The following is an 18,807-nucleotide window of genomic DNA, read 5'->3' as shown; positions in this document are numbered from 1 at the left end:
ATAAAAAACTAGAAACACCAAAAACACAAATTCATACGAACTAGCCCCGGGCTTCCCTATCAATATTTAGGAGAGACTCGAAAATAAGTTCTTTGTTGAACTTCACTGGACAGTTCTAGCAAGATTGGCGTTCACTACCACAAAGCTCAAGGAGTCACTGTTTCCCTTACTGGAAGACTTGAATTACATACACGCATTCATACATGCAAAGATTATTCTTTGAGAAGGGGTAGATTAGAAGTCTCTCATTGTTTCGCAAACTGAGTATTGTCACACAGTGCGTTTTCCCTTCCCAACTACTCAAACAGGAATTCTTGGAAGGGAGACCACGCTCTTTCCGCGAGCCACTTCTGCGGAAATTTAGAGAACCGACATTTGAGGCCGACTGCAGAACGATTCTACTACAGCCAACGTACATTTAGCGTAAGGGCCATGAAGATAAGACGAGATAAATTAAGCCTCGTACGAAGGCACATAAACAGACGTTTTTCCCTTCGAGTATTTGCGCGTGGAGCAGGAAAGGATATGACTAGTTGCAGTGAGCTGTACCCTCCGTCACGCACCGTAAAGTGGCTTTTAGAGTGTGTATGTAGATGTAGGAAGTGAGCTTAAACAGACATCTTTCGATGTGTTTTAATTTACATTACTACTGACGCGAGACAATACTGACCATACAACCTCTCAACACGAGACAGTACTGACCATACAACCTCTCATAGACGATAGGGTCAGGAAAGGCAAACCTACGAATACAGCATTTGTAGACTTAGAGAAAGCGAAAAGCTACATGCAATTTGTACAGAGACTACACAGCAGTTGGAAGCGTCGAGTGACATGAAAGGGAAGCAGTGGATGAGGGGGGAGTGAGACAGGATTGTAGCCTATTTCCAATGTTATTCAATCTGTATACTGAGCAAGCAGTAAAGAAAATGAAAAATTTGGAGTAAGAATTGAAGTCCAGAGTGAAGAAATAAAAAGTTTGGGTTTGCCGATGACATTGTAGTTACTGGGTGAAAATTACTGAACTGTATGAAAAAAAAGTAACCGGCCGCGGTGGCCGAGCGCCTCTAGAAGCTTCAGTCCGGAACCGCGCTGCTGTTACGGTCGCAGGTTCGAATCCTGATTAAGACATGTATGTGTGTAACGTTCTTAGGTTGATTATGCTTAAGTAGTTCTAAGTTCTAGGGGACTGATGACCTCAGATGTTCAGTCCCATAGTGCTCAGAGCCATTTGAACCATTTTTTTGAAAAAAGGTAAATTAGTTACAAAGTACGATGTGCACACACTTTATTCAACATGCAAACGTCACTACATATATTCGGGTTTAGGTTATGGCATGTTTCAATGTGGCTGCCATCATTAGCGATGATGTGGCGCAGACGAAAAGAGAAATTCTGCTTGATCGCCTGAAACGTCGGAACATCGATGTTGTCGATGATATGAACGGCTGTTTTCAGCTCAGCGATGATTCTGGGATTATTGCTGTACACCTAGTCTTTAATACAGCCCCACAAAAAGGAGTCGCACATGTTCAGATTGAGAGAACATGGCTGCCAATCGAGGCCGATGCCAGTGGCATCTGGGTACAGAATGCTGTCTCCAAAGTGCTCCTCCAGGACATCAAACAGTCTCCTGTTTCGCTAGGGTGGAGCTCCGTCTTGCATGAACCACACCTTGTCGAAATCAGAGTCACTCTGGATAGTGGGTATGAAACCATCTTCCAAAGCCTTCACGTACCAGTCGGTAGTCACCGTGCCGTCAAGGAATACCGCGCCCATTATTCTAGACATTGACTAGACATTGCACACCACACAGTCACAGAAACATCTCGACTGCAAAATGCGGATTCTTAGGGCCCCAAATGCACCAGTTTTGCTTATTGACGAACCCATCACGTGCAAATGGCAACAAGGTGCGTGTCCATGAACATACTAATTCCCACCATGCCCCACGGTCAACCGTACAGTTCAACGTTCTAACACAAAGTTATGACAATTTTATTTCATATAGTTCAATAATTGTCACCCTGTATGTTAGAGACAAAAGAGTGCTTGGAAAAGCAGTTGAACGGAGTGGACGGTGTCTTGAAAGGAGAATATAAGGTTAACATCAACAAAAGCGCATCGTGGATATGGAATGTAGTAGAATTAAATCAGGCGATGCTGAGGGAGTTAGACTGGGAAATGGGACACTTAAAGTAGGTTGTAAGTTTCGCTACTTGAGCAACAAAATAAATGATGGTGATCGAAGTAGAGTGGATATAAAATGTGGACTGCCAATGGCAAGAAGAAGCGTTTCTGAAGAAAAGGAATTTGTTAATATCGAGAATAGAAATAACTGTCAGGCATTCTTTTCTGAAAGTATTTGTATGGAATGTAGCCATGTATGGAAGTAAAACTGAATGATAAAGAATTTACACAAGAAGAGAAGCTTTTGAAATGTGATGTTACAGAAGAATGCTGAACATTAGACGGGTAGATCATGTAACTGATGAGGAGGTACTGAGTAGCACTGGGGAGAAAAGGAATTTGTGCCACAACTTGACTAGAAGAAGGGATCGGTAGATAGGACGCATTATTAGGCATCAAGGTATCACCAGTTTAGTAATGAAGGGAACATGGGGGGTAAAAATCGTAATGAGAGATGACTATAGTAATCAGATTCAGATAAAGAGGCCTGCACAGGATAGAGTAGCATGGAGGGCTGTATAAAACCAGTCTTCGGACTGTGGAATGCAACAACAGCGTTGATATATTACCTGTCACACTGTAACAGCTTCAGACGAGGGAAAATAACGGAATATTTGTGTATTACTCATGATTACATTCATGGTTTCGAATAATTACAAGTACTCGCATTTGGACTGAAATACAAATAAACCGAAACCTCTTACAGAGGAAATTTAAAACTGTGCTTGGAAAATGTGTTTAATCAAGTTGTTCTGTCACTGTGTTCGTGATCTCATTTTTAGTGTGGTGGTCTTGTTGTTGCTGGTTTCATTAACAAATTTTTAACATAGGAGTTGCTGTGCCTGGTAAATCTGAAATGTTGGTGATCCATGAAAATAGGCCCCCAGTAAGACTGTGAGAGAAATCACAAACAGTATCAGTATATGGAGATAAGCATTGTGCAAGGTAATACCTAATCATTCAGTAATAACACGACAAATTCAACAATAGCGCCAGCTGGGAGACCTTGGCTTCATGGGACAACATTTCTGGTGTTTGATAACGATTATACGATTGTTTTTCGCACTCTGATAAGTTTGTCAATCGACCAAATATTTGCATTACAGGCAGAAGAAATTTAACAATGGCTATTTTATATGTTTTCATCATAGTCGTATCACATTTTTACAGATCTCCATCGGTGTTTTTCATTTCATCTTTGAGGAGATGACTTTTTGCCGGTCTACAAACGTATCTCGCTCTGTTAATTTATTCACGTCAAGTGAAAGCTCTTTCTGGTTACTAATAGAATGTATAACAGTCTCTGCAAATCGCTTTTGGAAGTAAATACTGTGTAGCATTTAAGGTTAATAATTTAACTTGGCAGTGGTGCACCAGAAAGCTGCACTTTTCGAGCATAGAAATTCTTAACTTTCAATTTTTCTGGCCCATGTTTTCAGGTTATATACGTTTTTAACTTTGTTCCCCACATTCCTAAGACGCTAAGGCGCTTGGAAGCAGGTCAGTATATATGCTAACTATGAAGATATTCCTCAGCAAACTTGTTGTCTCTGTAGTAGTTAAAGAAGAAATTAGAATAACTGAAAAATGTGTAAACTGTCTCCATTCGGATACATTAGTGTGCCAGATTACAATGACCTATGAAGATGAAGAAGAAAGCCTCTTGCAAGTCCTCATCCATCATATGGTATGGTGAGTTAAAGTTTCATATCTTAGAACTGCATACAGGCAATGGGTTTTAATTCCCAAGAATGGTGAAGATTTATTCAATATGGGAAACAATACATGACAGTCTCTCCTTACAGGGAAACTGAAGGCAATTACTAGTTTCTCATGAATATATCGCAATTTTCTTTGAAGTCTGAAGTTCCTGAATTTAAAGCTGCGACTTTCTATTATGTTTTCAATATTTTTATTTATGTTTATTTTCCAATAAAGAGTTTTCATTGTAAAATAATCTTCTGGTGATTTTCATTTGTTGTTACAGTTGACAATTATCTATTGTAAGCGTCGCACCGCTGTTTGTTCTTTCAGTGCACAAATGTTTTCTGAATTTGTGATGTTTTCTCAGACTGTGAATGTAGATGTAAAGAATAATGATTTGTGAAGCGTTTTTGTACATATAACTTAAAACAATAGTCTAAAGAAAGAAGTGGCATCATTGTCCCTGCTGATAGTACTATTAACCGTTCAACAAATTTCAGCAATGTTTCAGTTTTCTGTCTCGAGTCATAAGAAAACAGTTCACAGTATATAAGAATTAGAAACTGCAAAGAGACTGTACACTGTTCCACAGCGAGACAGTGAGAGTCTGCATGTCTCGTTTCTAATGTAAGCTCCATGTTTAATTTTTATCTCATTACATAAATACTGTCCTTTAGAGAACCCATAAAATTCTAATATTTACTGTTTTAGCTGCTACAAAGGAACTTACTGTGAGCATACCAATCACAGGCAAGTTGTAACTTCTCTTTCTTGGAGTGTTTCTATTCATTTATACAACATACACTTATGGATGAATTGCAGCAATATAAGCGACAAATTGTTCTGTCAGAGATACAAATGGTGCTAAACTTGAACTCAGTTTGGCACAGAGTTTTAATCTGCCAGAAGCTTCATATAAGCACACACTCTGCTGCAGAGTGAAAATATTATCTTGGGTGCTAAACTCAATACTTTCTGTACATTTGACCAAAAACAACATATATATTTAACAACACAAAAACATTTCTAATATTTAGATGGTGTACTGACAGTTATGGTAGTTATAATGTATATAAACTTGTATTTATAAATGAAACATGATTAATGTGAATTGAGAGAGTCCAAATTAACCTGTCAATAACAAACATGTCATTATGCAAATGACAAAAGGGAAGAAAGTTGAATTAGATGCTGCTGTGAAATCACATTTGCACAACTAGACACCTAAATGATGGTGTCATGTAGGAGGAGATTATCAATTTTGAATAGAAATTTGATTAGAAATGTCCATTAATTGATAAACACACAGAGGTAGTTCCTGTAGAAGTCTTATTGATTCTTGCATGTTTTATCTGCAATGAAGCAGTGTGATTCATTTGAAAACTGTGTTGTGATTTATACAATATCAATTTCTGTAGGAATCTTCTTCAAAGACTTACCTGCTAGTTTCATGTAAAGCACATATAAAGCAAATAACAAAGAGATTTTAAAAACTTTTTATTTTTCTTGGTTAAACTTCTATAAAATGAGAATATACTACATTTACACAAACAACATTCTATATTGTTCTTAAGTACATATGGTGACCATCTAACAGGGTTATTGCCTACATTGATATGTTATGTCGCATCTGAACAGACTTTTGGTCATCATGCCACAATTGATAACAAAAATTGTATATGTAAATTAAGATCCATTTAAAAGGGAACTTAAATCCAAGCAATACACAGTATACAGACAATAGTATTTTCAATATTTCTGTGAATGAGAAAATTTTTTCCCATAAATCCTTCTGCTGCAGATAAAATGCATTATTTATATCATCACTTTGCTGAAAGCTTTGGGATGAGATTTGGTTCCAACTCTAAATTAACACACACCATGTTTTAATGACCAACTAAAGTAATCATTAAATACGATTTTACCTAGTAGCTAATGATTTACTTAACATCTGAAATATATATGTCTGAATCAAATAATGCTTTGGGGTTATACCTCTGACCTAAGTGAAAATATGAGAAATAAATGTACTGAATTTTCTCCAAGAAACAATCGTGATGAACTATTTGTTATGCAGCATGTGTTATAAGGAAACTGCTTAGGTAACTGATGTACAGTCATAATAAGGAATGGGTAAATTTTGAAATTAAGATTTAACTAATCTCACATGTAATGAATATTATCTTCTAATAATTACAGCTCTCAGATTAGTATTAGGATAAAGTGATTGAGACTTGTAACAACGAATTTGTATTAGACAATTAATTTACATTAACTGTCTCAATAGAGAATTATCATATGAAAAGCAGTACGCTTTCTTGATATAATGCTATGCTATTCTCTTTAACTAGTTAACAGGGTTTCACAGTATCTGATTTTTCAAGATTTTGAGCTCCTAATTTTATCTCTCTTGACATTTATAGCAATTTCATTTAATATTAATCTAGTTCTGCTCATGTTAACATTTTATAAAGAAAGAAAGTGGCGTGATGAGCAAAAGTGCTTTTGCTACCCACTAGTCTGAGCGCACCTACTCTGCTTGGTTTGGAAAACAATTAAAGCGCATGATAAATATTGCTGACAACAAACACAGATTTATTCACTGTCCTATGCTAACTCCTGCACAATTTCATCTTTTAAAAGTCTCCAGCTCATAAACAAGTAACGACCCTGTTTCAGTTTTCATACCTCTTTCTGTTGCTGGTTATTCGACACTCAACATTCACTGTTTACATTTATTAAGTACACTGTTTTTAGTCTATAGTGATTTCTGTTGTTTAACAATACTTTACACGGACATGCCATCGACAGGAATAAAACATAAATTAAAGAAGGGCTGTTACCTTTATTGCTGCTCTACTCGTCTCTTACAAAAGGAATGAAGCACCACTTATTAACACCCCTACATAAAATATAAGTACAAACATCAAACACACATTCTCGTTTAAGCTCGCATAATTATTGTTATTGTTAGTGACGAATATGAGTACTTATTAACAGTGCTGAGCACTAGACTGAAGCAATGAGTAACATTTCTGATAATGATAATTAATCTGGGCTACAACGATATCATGTCTGACACAACATCAGCAGTGATTGGCTAAACATGTTCTGGAGTGGACTGGGCTCATTGGTCCACTCTCAGCCATGTTAGCTAATCACTACCTACCCTATTCCTTCAGGTACTAATATACTACAGGTACTTAAATCTGACCACTACAGTATTGCTGTATTAAAGCTAATTCACCATCGTCTTTCCTGCATTATCGATCGAGTCTTATAAATAATTAGTCCATAGCTGCTATTGTGCTTGTAGTGTAACAAGGAAAGGAACTTTGACAAAATGTTTTTTTTTTCATTGTCATATTGTTCTTCATTACACCGTTTTTATTGAAAAATAATAGTTTCGCACTTGTTTTACTATGGTACAATGCAAATGTTGATCTCTTTAGATATAAGTACAGAAATGACATTAGAGTACACGACATGACAAAATATTTACATTTTACAGGAGTATGTCGAATTATTTTTCTAAATGAACTTGATGAGATTTCGGATGTCATCGTATCCGTGAGCGTTTTGGGTAAGGTTTTTAAAAGAATTACGCACAGTTACTGGATTTTACCTTTGTGGACTATCGCATTATTTGCTCAGAAGTTTGACATGTGTAAGCAAGGAAGCGTGCAATTTTAATGTGTGTATGTACTAAACGATGAAGAATAGAGGACTTGTGTAACGTCTTTTTAACGTTTATGACAAAAAGTGGTTGTTATTGTCTTCAGAAAGTGAACGAGCCAGGAGCAGAAACGTAGTACCCATAACTTTGTGTGGATGATGGTACTATTACGAGCTTCTGTACTTTTCTGGCGGGTTTTTGGAGTTCCTACATCCGATTTGAAACATCGAAATATCTTAAGAAATATAGAATGTACGAAAATGTTGGTACAAAAAGAAAAAAGCATTCGTACAGAAGGGGAACCTAACGTAGAGAGTTCAGCTTTTTTTAACTAGATGTCTTTAATGGTGAATCGTACAACTGATTTCGTTCCCTAATAGAAATCCACATTTTTATTGCAGCTTCAAATTTGGTCACCCTACATCCGTCGGTTTTGTCCGTATATTTTTCTTTAATTATTTAATAAAATTCACTTCTTTCGAAATCTATCACTCCATAACAAGATCTGGCGCAAATAAAATTTTACTATTATTTCTCTAGTCCTCTCTCGATCTGTGGATTTGTGTATCCATAAACATGTAAAGTCTCTACTTCCAGGCAAAATTAAGGACAGTGGTACAGATTTAGTTGTTTCCCGATCTCACTATATGACTGTTCTCATAGAAAACCCTAAGTCTTGACTTTTCAACAAATGCCTCCCGTGTCTGCTTAGATATATTTTATTAGTGAACATGTAAATAATCCCACACAGTCTGTCGTTCAGTATACCTCATTATATCTGCAAAATTATTCCATGTGCTCCATCATGCGAAAATGAGAGAGCAGAAAATTATTCAACCAAAAGGGACACATGTCGAATGAAAGGTGCACATTTGCCTTTCATGGAATGCGAACATGTACTATCAGGTTTCTGCTATGAAAAGTAAAGTTCGTATTACGTCAATATGAATGGTTTGTAACAAAAATTAGAGCACCAGTCATTACTCAAGGGTCACTTTGATAGAACTAGTTTTACTTAATGATAGACATTTTGCATGATTCATACATTAGGAGATATTTTGATATCTCAAGCCAAACTTGGACCTGGATGTTATGCTAGATAGAACCTTTGAAGTCATACGATACTTCTGCAATACATCGTCTATACCACACTATTTACTGGTCTAGAAAAACGTTCATAAACGGGAAGAGGTGCAAGATATTGGAATAAGTTAACATTACAGGGGACGATGGTAAATGTACAATACGTACAGGTACTAAGAACGAGGATTAAGAATGGAAGACCAAGTACGAAGTACTAGGATTAACAACAGCATAATGCAGGGGTGTCGTCTTCCTGCTTCATTGTTCAACCTGCGCCTTGAAGAAAAACGACGGAGCTAAAAGGAAGGTTCAGGGCTGAGAGTGAAATTCCTGGTGCAAGGATATCAACTGTAAGATTCACTGATATTGTTGGTTTACACTGTGAAAAGGGCTTCAGAATTACGAGAATGGTTGAAGCGAATGAGCAGTCTACTGAATATGATACGGATTAAAACGAAAGCGAAGAGAGCCTAAAGTGATAAGGATGAGTACAGCGATAAACTGACCATCAAAACTGAGGGCTAATGGTATTAGACGAAGCCGAGAAATTTTGCTGCCTTAGAAGTAAAATAACGCATGATGGGCGAAGCAATTGGGGGGGGGGGGGGGAGGAGGATGGCTAATGAGAGTATTAGTGGCAAAAAAAGTCTACTTGTGCCAAAAGAAGGTCTTTATTTGTGTTCAGAACTGTACAGAAGTGAGTCATGGACCGAAGAAAACGGAAAAACGAAAGAGTCGATGCATTTGAGGTGCTGCATTACAGTAGGAAAACGAAAATTATTTCGACAGATAACATAAGAAACAAATTGGTTCTCCTTAGAGTCGCTCAGCATGTGAGGAATATGTGAAAAACACTAACTAGATGAAGAGACAACGTTATAGAAAACATCAGTGAGTAACTTACGTGGGATGAGAGCAATCAGTTGAGGGTAAGAGTTGTAGAGGAACACAGAGATAGGAGTACATATGACAAACATCGAATACACTGGGTGTGTATACGCCACTCTTGAAATGAAGAGATTGTCACGTGAGAGGAAATCGTGATGGGTCGCACTAATGTCAGAAGACTGATGAAAAGAATATAAAACGGTTGTGTACGTGGAACACAGTTATGATGCTACATAAAAACTGTCGGGGAAACAAATAGTGCTTTAGGCAAGTTGTGTGATCTTCACTTCAGTTAGGATACTTGAATTGCTGGGCTATGCCGGACAAAATACTCAGGTTTGGACGAAGATAGAGGAATGAAACCAGCTGCGTAATTTTCTATTTTCGAACGTTCATCGTCACAACGGAAGGGATGCAGTTTCAGGTTCAAAGTCCAGTACAAGTAGTCAGAGAAGGAGCAGAGACTCAAATTTGGATTACGTTGTGCGAGTAAAACTAGTCACGTCATTATGGAACTTGGCATGTTAATCATTACAAGGGAGGTGAAGTGATTAAGATTGAAGGTACAGTCCACGAGGAAGTTCTCAGAGACAGAGCAGAAGTTCGGATTTCGACTCCGCAATGAGATTGAAATCAGTGCACCATTTTGGGTCTTCACACATTAATAGTCACAAACGAATGTTTGGAAACTGAGGTTCAGTGTTCAGTCCACGTCGAAACCCTCAGAGGCGAAACAGAAGTTTGGATGTGGACAAGAAAAGGGGACTGGTATTAATTATGTCTTTATTAATCTTGGAGCGATCATCTTCAAGAAGGAAGAGTTTAAGATTGACGTTCAAAGTCCAGTCCGTAGTGAGCACCTATTCCTTAAGTCTAAATATGCTCACAATACTTGCTGATGGCACTTTAATTCTGCCAGGGATGGCAAAGGAGTTGTAAGAACAGCGGTTTTAAAAAACGTTATCTGGTTACCATCGACAAAAGTAAAACAAAGGTAATGGAATGAAGTCGTATTAAAACAGGCGATGCTGAGGAGATCAGATTAGGAAATGTGTCCCAGTACTAAAAGTTCTGTACGGGTTATGCTATTTGGAACAAGGCGGAGAGAATATAAGATGTATACTGGCAGTGGCAAGAAAACTACCAATTTGTTAACATCAAATACAACTTTAAATATTAGGAAGGGTTTTCTAAAGATGTTTGTCTGGTGTGTAGCCTTGTTCGGAAATGAAACGTGGACGTTAAAAGAAACAGGAAATAAGAGAACAGAAGCTTTTGAAATGTGGTGTCAAAACAGAATGCTGAAAATTAGATGAATAGATTGAACAGCTAATGAGGAATGAGGAGGTGCTTAACCGAATTGGAGGAAATTGTATCGCACAAGCTGACAGAAAGAGAGGATCACTTGATAAGACACATCCGGAGGCGCCAAGGAATCGTTTATTTGGCGATGGTGAGCGATTAAAAAAAAAATGGTTCAAATGGCTCTGAGCACTATGGGACTTAACATCTATGGTCATCAGTCCCCTAGAACTTAGAACTACTTAAACCTAACTAACCTAAGGACAGCACACAACACCCAGTCATCACGAGGCAGAGAAAATCCCTGCCCCGCCGGGTGAGCGATAAAAAGTTGTGGAGGAAGACGGAGAAATAAATACAGTTAGCAGGCGCAAGTAGATGTAGGTTCTGGTAGTTATGGAGAGATGAAGAGGCTTGTGCAGGATAGAGTAGCGTGGACAAGTGCATCAGTCCAGTATTTAGACAGAAGACGAGTAACAACAAACAACTTATTTCTTATTTCCAAGCAAAGAAGTAGATCTACTGAAGGGTGACGAGTGGTGCTACTGCTGCAGGAAACGTAGAAAACAGATTTTGAGAAATCAAGAAAATTCCAAAATTTGAGTGCCTCAGAGAAATCATTAAACTATTAGGCTGACCAATGAAGCAAACAACGCCAGATCCTAGAAGACAACTCTCCAAGAATACCTATACTATAAAAATAAATATCCATTAATATCTAAGGAACAGTTATCAAACCGTAAGCGCTCAATGCAACGAAGTGCATTGCTACATTTAAGGTGGAAACATAGGGAAAAGAACGGAAAAAACAGAGTAGTATACTTCGAAAAGTTCTATGCACTTCAGTTGAAAATAGCAACAACAAATTAAGATATAACAAAGAAACTGTATAAAAAAGTGCGAAATTCTTGCAGTCCAGAGAGGGTGGATCAGACGAAAGTAGCAGCAAGAAATTAAGATGCAACAAAGAACTCTATAAAAAAAGTGCCAAGTCCTCGCAGTCTGGTAAGGGCAGATCAGTTTGTTTGGGCATATGGAAAGAATGGAGTAAAGTAGAAATCTTTCAATAATATTTCAGTAACCAAAGGACAAAAATAACCGGATCAAAGATATTAAAAAGCATTAGAAGAGATTGCTGTAACTGAAGAAGATATTCAAAATAGATAAAAATTTGGCACCAAAATAAACAAAACTTCAAAGTTTCATAAGAAAAACAAAGGAAACCTGTAAGAAAATTCATCCAGGAAGAAAAAAGCAGGAGAGTGGGAAAATGGGGAAAAGAACATAATTCGGAAGAACAACCCCTTTGAGTAATTTTTTCACGTTGTCCACAGTTCGTCGGTTTCAGCACAAGAAGAAGAAGAAGAAGAAGAAGATAAAATAAATAAAGCGCGTACATGGCTTCGCCAATATTGAGATCTTACCCCAAGCACTAAGCCGACTGAACAAGTATCGTGAAATTATTTATGGAGACAGCGAGAAACCTAAATCAGTTCACGGGACGGGGTTTTGAAATCAAGTCCTGCCTATTGTGATTCAACTGTCTCAACTGTTGAGCCGTCTCGCTGAATAACGATGGCTGTATTGGAAGTTCAAACACTTAGCAATCGCTTTGTTTGAGGTATAAATGTAGACAGTATCCTGTAAGATACAAGTGAAAGTGTAGCAAATGACAGTATTATAAACTGCAGATTCATTGCCAAAAGCAAAAAAGAACGGAAGGAGAAGGAGATTACATTGAAAGAGAAGGAGCCAATAAAAGATGAAGATATGAAGGAAGAGCAGATATAATTAAAATAATCGTAATAATGAAACAGGTGACAGACTGGGAAATGATGAACGGAAGAATTTGATAAAGGATAAGAAGCTGGTGAAGGAGAGGAAGAACTGATGCAAGAACAGGAGGAGAAGCACTTGATGAAGGAGAAACGACAAGGTGAAATGCTAAGAGGATAGTGATGTTGGAGGAGAAGAAAGAGTTTTTGGTTGTGATGGTGACGTTGGCGATGAAGAAGATGATTTTGAAGGAGGTGACTGTGAACAAGGAGATGAAGAAGAAGAACAGTGATATCAGTCTTGCAGAGGTACAAGTGCCTCCAAAGATATAGACTGGAATAATGAAAGAGACACAATAAGATAGATATACTACGAAATAATGTACATATTGATGCTGCATTTTTGGGTGAAAGAAAAGGGTACTGTTTCGACACCTGGCCCAATGAAAACCTTGATTTAGAGGAATGAACTGGCTATAGAATATGTTCATAAGATTTTGTTGACAGTAGTTGAAAGATAATGAGATGCTAGCCGTGATCTGCTTTGCAGGGAGAGCGTGATAGAGGATTTAGTTATATCAACCTCTAGCGGAGGTGACCATGAGATTTGCGTTGTAAAGCATCGACACCACAGCATTTGGCCGTCTAAGAGCTTCAACAGCTCGTAGAACTGTTTTTTAAAAAACTACAACATTGACATCCAATAAACAGCAGACTATCACTAATAATATGAGGCCAGTAAACGTATGTACACAGTGTTTACTAACTTACTTTGCTATCACGCTGGCTTTTCAATAAACATAAATTTTATCGATTGCATGAAAAAACACGAAGTTCCAACAGTAATAGGAATTTTTATATATCTCAACGTTCAGGGGAGTTTGTGAGTTACATCACTTGTGCACAGGTTTGCCAATAGAATTTGCGATGAATTTGTCGGACTTGGGTAATTCACAACTGCTACAAAATACCGCATTCCGTATGTTATTGTCGATATGTAACATGTGTAGATAAGACGTTCTATCACGTTCTGATTGAAAATTGCTATTTCATAGAAGTCATTATCTTTTGTGTACTGCACAGCGAATCACTGACAATTCTCCCTCACCAGTGGAGTTCGTGACCACGTATCTTCAATATTTCTAGCAATTAGTTTACATGTTACACCTAATATTGTCTGTTGTATACTTAGAAACGTAGATATTATTTGTCTGCTTCACAAAAATCGACATTCATATTCATTTTTATAACACTAATTGCTAATCAGATATTCTTACGATAAATTTGTTTTGTCATTTTATCGAAAACCTAATAAGCTACTAATGGAATTAACAACGTTACATTGTTTCATAAAATCTCATTCTCTGTAGTTTTTTGTCTTAGGAAAACAGACGCAGTTGGGTTTCGGTAGGCTTTTTCATATTTAATTCACTTACGTCACTCGACATACAAGGGTAATTCACAGCTGAGCCATTGTTATTAGATTGTAGTCTCCAACATGCGGCTGTAAGACTTGTTTTGCGAGGTGCAGGAAGATTTAGTAGGCTCACAAAGTTCACACTGACGTATCATCCATCGAGGAGATCTGAGTCATCATTCAAAGATGATGGGGATTTCGTGGTAGTGATACATTTGGTGTAAGTGGTAAGAGATCCACAACTGGCAGCGTTCTATCATGCAGTGATCAGGTGAAGAAGTTACTTCTTGTAAACATCCCTAAAGCACGTGGCTCATGAGCAAGCTCTCACCGAATGGTTAAAGTTCCCTTTGAAGGTTTGTCATGGAGTAGACATAGTTTGTTCTGTTTTAGCTCCACTGCAGTTGAAACAGAGTCACTGTCTATGACGGGTCCGTATACAGCTCTGTCAGTGACTAATAGGGAATTGAAATATTTTATTCTGACGTTTACTCATCTAAGGGAAGAACTGGATGCTGTTTAAGTGCTACACTATGGATTTCAAAAACCACTTGTTTGTGCGAAACTGCACTGAGGCGTTTTTTGTTTCACAGACGTTAGAATTAGGCGATTTAAATCACGTACATTTACATAACACATAAAACCAAGGAAACTGAGAGATGAGAAAGGTAATGGTTTTTTCCGGTTTTTTCGACTTGTACTATAGTGCCTGCTACCTGCAGCCATCTGAATTCAATATAACAAATTAACAAGCGTCGAATTCCAGGATACAACTCTTGGAGACAGCTGTAGAAGTAAGTACAAAAATGAAGTTGAGAGAGTTATAGAGAGAATGTTAGTAACTTTGTCGAAATGAGAGGTACAAATCGCATGTAACCATCAAATCTAATAAAAGACGTATTATTAAAGGAAATGATCATGAGAAACATAAAAACTGGAAATAATATGTCCTATATGTCGTTAAATAATAAAGTAAACTAACTGTCTCAGGAATACAAGAAAATATTGAAGTTATAAGTCTATATTCATATTAACGAAAAGGAACTAATTACGTACAAAGCGCAAAGTGTCCTAGAAATGTTTTTCAGGATAGTACCTTGTTATTGCCTGGTTTCTCGTATCTTTTACGTAAAATTCCTGAAAACTGAATGATTACCATCTTACAGGATTAAGTCCAATTAAAACATAAGTGGAGATCGTGACAGTTACATGAAAAATGAGTAAAGAACATACAATAAGAAGTACTTAGAATAGTTTGCCTAAAGTGTAGAAGCTTGCCAGCATCTGTTATACAATGAATTTGGTGTTTTAGACCAGTCTTTAGAAAATACTATGGAGAGCAACACTGAACTGAATGAGACGTCATTTGTTTTTTTTTTTTTGTTCGGTTTATGGGGTATTTCCTGGAAATGAGACAGCTACTGCAGTTAGTTCTGAAGTATTGATAATGGCGCAGAACTACTTTCCAGATTACTTAACATCTATTATGAGGAGTGTTGCAGAAGTAGTCTACAGCATTACGTTGTTAAACCCCCCCCCCCCCCCGGACTGGTTATCCAGTTGAGTAGATATGTTTGAGGTGGAGTAACACATCATTCAGACTATGTTAGGCCACTATGCAGAATATGGATGGAGGTCGTTTTGAACTACTGGTTGATCGGTGTGTAAGAGAAGCGTTTGATGGGATTGTTTTTTAATACCAATTAGATCAAATAATTACCACGTTCGTTCCACATGTAGAGATCCGAAAAAATGTGAGTGATGGGTAATGATCTTATACGATCCGTGATACTTAAAATTATGAATGTTCACAAAATGGATGAACCATACATGGTCGAATTTTGTGACGTATTTGCTTGAAGTTTGGGACTATACTGGTGGGTTGGCCAGTCGAGCAGTTGGTCCTGGACTGATCCAGTCGAGTGGTGCACACTGTAGAGCCTCGCAGGACTGGAGAGTGTCCACTGGTGATAGGTAGACTGGTCCAAGTGGAATATGAGCGGAGGTCATCTTGAACTGCGAGTTAGAGTCCCTGTGTCTGTTTCTTAATACCAAATGCATCACGTAAGTATTACGTTTGTTCCATATTTGGAGATTGCAAAGACTATTGTTACGCGAAATGAACTTAAAGGATGTCTATTAAATCCAGATGAAGGTGTCGTTAAAACAGACTAACCATACACAGTCGTATTCACAAAATACGACACTTTTGCTTGCAATTTGGGACTATAGTGACAGGTTATCCAACTGTGCATTTGGGACTGTACTGACTAGTTGTCCCAACGCCAACAGTGGGCAACATTCTGCACTGCAAAACTGGAGGTGGCCCATTGACGACATGTGAAGTTCTCCATGTGTCATACGGTTAAAAGTCTTTTCGATTTGCTGGTTGGCCAGCATGTAGCAGATGGTAGTAGATGGATTTCGTGGGATTATTTTCTAACTCCAAATGGACCAGGTAACTGTCATGTTTGTCCCACATCAGGAGATGATACCAAAAACTGAGTTATGAGTAATGAACTTGTTGAATCCCTGATACAACCAACACCTGCAATACAAGTTAATTTGCTTGCAAGTTGTGCCTCTAGTATCCAGTAATCCAGTTGAGCAGTTGGACCTGCCTATCCTGGCAAGTGGGTAGTGCGGTGTATCACGCAGACTGGAGACCCTCAAGGAGGAATAACAGACCTCCCAGATCATGCGGACGTCTCCACAAGGACTGCAGGTGAAGATCTTTTCGAAATAGCCAGCGTGTAGCACGTGTTTTTAATGGGGCTCTTTTCTAATATCAAATATTTTTAGATCCTAAAAGGTAATGAGTTACAAGTAATGAGCTTATAGTATCGCCAATATCCCCAACAGTTTCAATTGGAGATGTCCACAGAATGCACCTGTAATACGCAGTGAAATATTCAGATACGTTTGCTTGCAAGGTGGGCCTGTACTAGCTTCTGGTCCAATGGAGCAGTTGGCCCTGTAGAGGCTGGTGACCCAGTCGAGCAGTGGGCACTGGAGTGCGCCACTGGGACCAGAGACGGTCGAGGAACAGTCGTGGTCCCCTCACGTCATGTGGAGATCTCCGCGCAGGATGCGGGTGAAGGTCTTCTTGAACTGCTGGTTGGCCAGCGCGTAGCAGAAGGGGTTCATGGGGCTGTTGGCGTAGCAGAGGAAGTAGGAGAACATAAAGAGGTGCTCGTTGGTGCAGGGCGGCTGCGCGCAGAAGCCCTCGACGAGCGCCAGGATGTGGTACGGCGTCCAGCAGGCGACGAACGCCCCTAGGATGAAGGAGATGGTGCGGAACGCCTTCCGCGCGCGGTTCTCCGACTTGGACTTCTGGCGGCCCGACGACTCCTTCTTGCTGGAGCGCCGCTTGCTGCCGCCGCCCTTGAAGCGCTTGCCGATGCTGCGCACGAAGTCGCGGCGCGAGCCGCCCCCGAGGATGAAGCTGCCCGCAGTGCTGCCGCCGCCTCCGCCGCCCCCGCTCTCCCGGGCGATCACCGTCGTGCCGCCCACACTGCTGCCAACTGCGAACATTCAGAGGATCCGTCACAAATCCATACACATATCGTATAAAATGGCCATATTTCAACCAAACTCGATACACATACCATTTAGTATTTGCGAAGAAGCACTGTGGAAATATGAACCATCCACCTCTCAAAGGGGTGTGAGTGGTGGTCAAATAGAAGCTTAGGTTACGACGGCCTAATAGCTAGTCTATATTCATCCAGTATTTGAGAAAGATGGCGCTTCATATACCCCCAATGCTACACTACTGGCCATTAAAATTCTACACCAAGAAGAAATGCAGATGATAAACTGGTATTCATTGGACAAATATTTTATACTCGAACTTTGGCCGTAATAACGGCCTTCATACGCATGGGCATTGCTTCAAACAGAGCTTGGATGGCGTGTACACGTACAGCTGCACATGCAGCTTCAACACGATACCACAGTTCATCAAGAGTAGTGACTGGCGTATAGTGACGAACCAGTTGCCCGGCCATCATTGACCAGACGTTTTCAATTGGTGAGAGATCTGGAGAATGTGCTGGCCAGGGCAGCAATAGAACAATTTTTGTATCCAGAAAGGCCGGTAGAGCACCTGCAACATGCGGTTGTGCATTATCCTGCTGAAATGTAGGGTTTCGCAGGGATCGAATGAAGGTTAGAGCCACGCGTCGTAACACATCTGAAATGTAACGTCCACTGTTCAAAGTGTCGTCAATGTGAACAAGAGGTGACCGAAACGTATAACCAGTGGCACCCCATAGCATCACGCTGGGTGATACGCCAGTATGGCGATGACGAATACACACTTCCAATGTGCGTTCACCGCGATGTCGCCAAACACGGATGCGACCATCATGATGCTGTAAACAGAATCTGGATGACGTTTTGCCATTCGTGCACCCAGTTTTGTCGTTGAGTACACCATTGCAGGCGCTCCTGTCTGTGATGCAGCGTCAAGGGTAACCGCAGCCATGGTCTCCGAGCTGCTAGTCCATGCTGCTGCAAAAGTCGTCGAACTGTTCGTGCAGATCGTTGTTGTCTTGCAAACGTCCCCATCTGTTGACTCAGGGATCGAGACGTGGCTACAGTTACAGCCATGTGGATAAGATGCCTGTCATCTCGACTGCTAGTCATACGAGGCCGTTGGGATCCAGCGCAGCGTTCCGTATTACCCTCCTGAACCCACCGATTCCATATGCTGCTAACAGTCATTGGATCTCGACCAACGCGAGCAGCAATGTTGCGGTACGATAAAC

The 18,807-nt window shown here is 39.3% G+C and overlaps 1 protein-coding gene across 1 annotated transcript in view; it reads right to left on the bottom strand.

Annotated features, from left to right (window-relative positions):
- Positions 1–9,294: 9,294 nt before the first annotated feature.
- LOC126293230 (uncharacterized) overlaps positions 9,295–18,807 on the bottom strand; it is a 167,858-nt gene continuing 158,345 nt past the window's right edge. The window contains 1 exon segment of the mRNA XM_049986351.1: positions 9,295–17,559. Within this exon segment, the coding sequence (XP_049842308.1) occupies positions 17,096–17,559 (464 nt within the window). The 3' untranslated portion in view covers positions 9,295–17,095.

This window comes from Schistocerca gregaria, chromosome 10 (genome assembly GCF_023897955.1).
Source record: "Schistocerca gregaria isolate iqSchGreg1 chromosome 10, iqSchGreg1.2, whole genome shotgun sequence".
NCBI lineage: Eukaryota > Metazoa > Arthropoda > Insecta > Orthoptera > Acrididae > Schistocerca > Schistocerca gregaria.
The sequence above is the reverse complement of the archived record's forward strand: the minus strand, read 5'-3'. Positions and strand labels throughout refer to the sequence as shown.